The sequence below is a fragment of the Sphaerulina musiva genome (genome assembly GCF_000320565.1).
Source record: "Sphaerulina musiva SO2202 unplaced genomic scaffold SEPMUscaffold_9, whole genome shotgun sequence".
Taxonomy (NCBI): domain Eukaryota; kingdom Fungi; phylum Ascomycota; class Dothideomycetes; order Mycosphaerellales; family Mycosphaerellaceae; genus Sphaerulina; species Sphaerulina musiva.
The window spans coordinates 13703-19421 of NW_016017391.1; the positions used below are offsets into that span (position 1 = coordinate 13703).

Here is a 5719-nt window from a genome sequence, read left to right on the forward strand (position 1 = left end):
AAGTAACTCGAGCTCGCGGAATAACACGAAAAGTAACTCGCGCTCGCGGAATAACGCGAAAGTAACTCGCGCTCGCAGGAGTACCGGCGCGCTTATAGTAGTACTATAGCAAACAAATAATACGAAAAGTAACGCGCCCGGGGAAGTGCTACCTATATAGGCGAGATAAGTAAGGATAGTACGAGAATGCCGATATAAAGATAAGTAAGATAAGTAAGGGTAGGACGAGAATGCCGACGTAAAGTAGTAGTTAGGCATCGTAGGGACCCTTAGATATAAGGACCGTAGTAAGGAATATAGTATACGGTATATACCGTAAGAGGGCGAGGACAACGCTAGGAGGTAAAGCGAAAAATAATAGATTAAAAACCTTCGAACGGATTAGAAACCTTCTAGCCTAACTATTACTAGGCACTAGAGCGCCCGGCCGGCAATATAGTTACAATCCTAGAGTAGCTAAACTCGGACGGTACGAACCCGCCGCTATTAAAAGCGTAGGGTATATCTAAAACGACGCCTATAAGGGGCCTAGTTATAGATAAAGGATTAGACGGCAGCGGCGGCGGGGGGGCCTAGCTATAGATAAAAGACTAGACGGCGGCGGCGGCGCAACAAATAGAAAAAGAATCAAAAGAATAGCGAGTACGCTACTTCCTCCTCTAACTATACGACGACGAAGAAGAAGAGTAGGTATCTATTAAGCAGTACGAGCCCGTCCTACGGAGAGAGATACTAGGAAGCGGAGATACCCGGTCGGCGTATAGAAAGTTGAAAAGGCAGGGCAGGGAACTAGTATCTAGTACTAACCCTACTCGTTAGAACTAGTAATACTACCGCCTTTATCTAATAGGCCGTTAAGTCGATAGAGTTTGAGAGAGTCCTTATTATAGGTATTCCGATAGACAATACTATCTAACCTCTCTAACTTATAGTACGTAGTACCTAGACGATAGGTATATATACGAAAGGGATCCTTCTAACGGAAAACTAGCTTTACCGAACGCGATGCTTCTAACTCTTTCCGATATACTATAACCAAATTACTAACCTTAAATTTACGGCGATCGATATAGTAGCGATCGTCAAAATATACCTTTACCTAGTCCCGTATTCTTTCCTATCGTAGGCGGGCGTCCTCTATATATAGGGCTATAGCTTCGAGGGCAGCGGCGCGTACGGCGAGAAGACTCTCGTAGTCGCGAATAGTACCCTAGTCCTAGATAGACGTAGTAGGGAACTAAAGCTCGATAGGCAGGATAGTATCGTAGCTAATTATTAACGCTACCGGCGTCTTACCGGTAGACGATACCTCTATAGTACGTTCTGCCTATAGTACTACAGATATATATAGGATCTAGGATATCTTGCCTCCGTCGGTTAACTTGCTAAGCGCCGCAATAATAGGTTTGTACCTAACCTTAACGATAGCTATAGATTCCGGATAGTATAGTAAGATATATAGACGAGCGACGCCGTACTTACGAAGCAACGCCTCTACCTCCCCTAAGTTATACTTAGCGTTGTCGAGAAGGATCTCGTACGGCGCCTCCTATCGGTAGAAGATCTCCTCCTAGATAAATTTCGCGACCTACTTCGACGTAATCTATTTAGTAGTAAGGCCGACGAATACCTACGCCTTAGGCTACCGAGACGTTGCCTCCCGTACTATTATAATCGATCCGTAGGTATTAATATAAACGCCGTTAATATACTACCGTTTACCGATAGCCTTAGAAGCAACCTTGCCTAAAGGAGTATAGATACGAACGCTATTGTACTAATTATACTCGGCGTACTTCCTCTATATATATGCCTAGCAATCGCTATATATACCGTCCTACTAGTAGCGCCGTACTAACTTTGTATATATACCCTCGGTACTACGGTGCCTATACTTATCGTAGACCGCCCGGAGGATCTAGTCTCGTATAGATAGCTTATCGATAACGCGCTATAACGGGAAGTTGCGACGGCCCTAGTAGAAGAGAACCTTGTCTTTAATCTTAAATCTCTATAAGTGCTTTAAAAACCGATAGTACTCGGATCGAGATATATAAGATAAGGGGCGTAGTCTAAGGAGGACGTAGGCGATAGCCTTCGAAAAGTATAAGTAACTCTTAGATAGACTGTCTAACTCGTCCGGAAAGATAGAATTAATATAGGCAATATCGACGTCTTCCGTATCTAGTAAGGTTTTAGGGGTCTAGCTAACAATCCGGATCGTAGCTGCCCGAATCGTACCGCCGGTAGTACTAGCCGCTCCTAGTAAGGCTCCGGAGGCCTAACTAAATCTATATAGCGCAAGTATCGCCGTATTAACGTAGAAACTGTCGAAAAACTTATTATCGACTATATACTTAATATCTTCTAACTCCGGCGGATCCGGGACGTTCTTGCTCGATAGCGGTCGATAGGATAAGGTATCTAGGGCCGTATACTTGTAACTAGGGATATACCGAACTTCGAAGGTAAACAGCCGGATCTACGCTACCTACCTACTTATAGCGGTATTCGGGAGATTAGACGTAGTATAGTTTAGTTAATATACGAGAGTCTAAGTATTAACTTCTAGTACGAAGTATTAACCGAAGAGCTAGGGCCGAAACTTCTAGTATATCTTAAGTACCCTAAGGCACTCGAGTTTGCCGGCATCGTACCGTTACTAGCTAGCGGACTATATACTACTCTCGAAACGACTCGGTCGTCGCTTTCTATAGTCGTCCTCCTATATTAGTATATACCTATACCCGGACCTACTAGAATTAACCGCGATAATAATAGTACCTACCCCGTCCGAGTAGTCGATAGGGACTAGAGGCGGGGCCTTAACTAAGGCTACCGCAAGTACGTCCTTAGTACGCTAATACTCCGTAGTCTACTTAAATTCAACGTCCTTCTAAAGTAGGCAGTAGAGTAGCTTAGCCTTAAGCGCGAACTTAGGTATCTAGATATAGAAGTAGACGACAATACTAACAAACATCCGGACGTCTTTCTAGTACTTCGGGTCTAGCTAGTCGACGATCTTCGCTACGCGGGCTATATTAGGATAGCGGCTATTAGTATCTATAATATACTCTATAATACGGATACGCTCTTAGAGGATCTGTAGCTTCTTAATAGCGACTATTATACCGGTACGCTTAATATCCGCGAGGACTTGGTCGAGGTTAACGATATACTCGACAATAAACCGCCGTAGACTAGGCTTAAGTTCCTTTCCGCTATAATTAGTCTTCGGCCCCTTAATACTAATATCGTCTAGGAAGGGAAGCGACCGGTATAAGATATAATCTATAAGAATATACGTTATAATCCGGACAAATTGACTAACCGAATTCGTAGCGCTCTAGAGTAGAGTAGTCTGCCGGAATAGGCTAAGATAAGTCTAGAAAGCCGTAAGATCTCGACTCTCTTCGGCGAGAGGGACCTAATCGTACCTAGAGAAAATGTTAAGGAGGGAAGCAACCTTGTACCCCGCAAAGTGCTCGGCGAACTTATCTATATTAGGCGGCAGGCTAGCGTCGCGAATAGTAACCCGGTTAATCTCCGTCGTAGAGTTGATAAGGCGATAGTATTCCTTAGTAGGCAACTGACCGGGGGCTAAGGATTTCTTCGCAACTAGGAAATATAGGTTCCGATAGCAGCCCTTACTATACTCTAACGTCCTAGCTTTATACCGGTCCCGGATAATACTCTCTATCGCCGTAAGTAGAGAGGAATTAAGACGAAAACCCGGATAACTCTATAGTATATACAGGACTATACGAATAACTTATAGTAGTACGATACTAGGAATAACCCGTCCGAGATACGTAAAATTCGCCGCTAAAGCAGCCTTACGATTAAAGAGCATCTCTTCGAGTAGATAACGTTTATAGGTTATTAAGACTATACCCGTCTCGACCGTACGTAATACCTCCGGAGTAAGTCGACTATCCTATAGGACATCCGAGAACTTCTTGATCAAGTAGCGCTAGTTATATAGTCCCGTCTCTAGCGGCATTATCGCCTCCTATCGAAGAAATAGTTCCTTCTATTTAGTAGCGGTACCGATATTAGGGGACGTACTCTTCGAGACATCTATAGCGACGTCGACAGGCCGGATCTTCTATACTTTCCGTTTGTATATAGTATATACTAGGATATAGTATATAGTACGGACGCGGCGGGAGTAGGCCTAGTTAATACGGGAGTAATATAGTATCGACCGGAATGCCTAATTATCCTCGTCTAGATCCCTATCGACAATACGCGTAGTATATATTCCTACCCTTTAACCTCCCCGTTTACCGCGAAAGGCGATGTTAGCCTAAACCTAAATTATAGAAGACTCGGGCCGTACCGTACCGGTTAGGCCCTAGGGGCCTAACTAAATGTTAGTAAGTACTAAAGACAAACCCGACGTAGACGCTATTATAGCTTCGACGCCGCTACTAATTTTCCCTGCCTACCGAAGGTAACAAACCGTTAGTAGCCCGTATCGCCGATAGTACTAGTAAACGTTACCGAATAACCTACCGGGTCGGAGATCGTACCTTCCTAGAACCTATCGTTATAGTTTTTCGTAACTAACCTCGTCTTCCTCGTCTACGGGCGGCCTAGAATAAGAGGTATAGTATATACCGTATTCGTAACAAACGCCGTTATCGTAACGGTAACGCTATATACCGAGATAGGCAGTCTCTAATAGACGCCGATAATCCTAGTTAACTCGTTCGCCGTAGATATATTAATCTTATCTAGCTAGTACGTTATTAGCAAACCGTACTTCTAAACGATACTAGGCCTCGTTATAGGTTAGGTTAGGTATAGGTTAGGTACAACCTAACTTAAATACCTAACCCTACAAATAAGCTAGGTACCTAGCTTATAAGCGGGGTACAACCTAACGGTAAAAACCCAGTAGGTATACCTAATAGGTATTGCAATAGGTATTACATAATACGAGTTGAATACCTACAAAATAGTAGAAAATAATATGAATAAGGTATATATACCTACTACCTGATTCCTAGAGCGCAGATTTTAATAGGAAAATATTTTATACTTACTATAGCTGCCGACTATATATACCGACTATACATACAGACTAAAAAGAGATTACTAGAAAGGAAAGCTCTAACTAATTGATTATAGTTATAAGCTACTATATACTAAGGACAGAAACTACCTTACTTCTTAGTAAGTAGCTAAGCATCTAGAGCAGATTGCTCCTTTGCTTAAGCGTCTTAAATCTTTTGATAGGCGTAAAGCTAATCTTCGAAGTTTAGCCGCTGCTAACTATAATACTAACGCGCAATTTTCTTTGTATCTCCCTCGAGAGTTTGCTAAGCAAGGCGTACGCTATCTTCTAAACGCTCTTTCGCAATAGTAAGCGCGTAAGCTGCCGCTACTAACTTATTAGCGTAGGCTTCTAACCTCTACTTAAGAGTTTGCTTATTATCGCTAGTATTATTATCTAGCTCTTCTTAATTATAACTAGCTTAAAAGTCTCGACCTTAGATATCTTAATCTTGCTTATCTTACTCCTGCTTATCTTCGTCCTACTTATCTTCGTCCTAATTATCTACGTCCTGCTTATCTTCCTCTTGCTCGTTATCTAGGAGTAGCGGAGTATTATCCTAAGCTATTAAATTAGTATATTATAATTAATAATAAAAGAGGAGTAACTTACTAAGAGTTGCCTACTAAGTAGTAGTATCCTCGCTATTATTGTTGT

General features: G+C 42.5%; 1 protein-coding gene across 1 annotated transcript; it reads right to left on the reverse strand.

The window, feature by feature from the left end:
* Positions 1-1354: 1354 nt before the first annotated feature.
* Positions 1355-1510, reverse strand: SEPMUDRAFT_51097 (uncharacterized protein; the record flags this gene model as incomplete). Its single annotated transcript, XM_016909184.1, has 1 exon — positions 1355-1510. A coding segment is annotated over one exon (156 nt), but the record flags the coding sequence as incomplete, so codon positions are not given.
* Positions 1511-5719: the final 4209 nt, after the last annotated feature.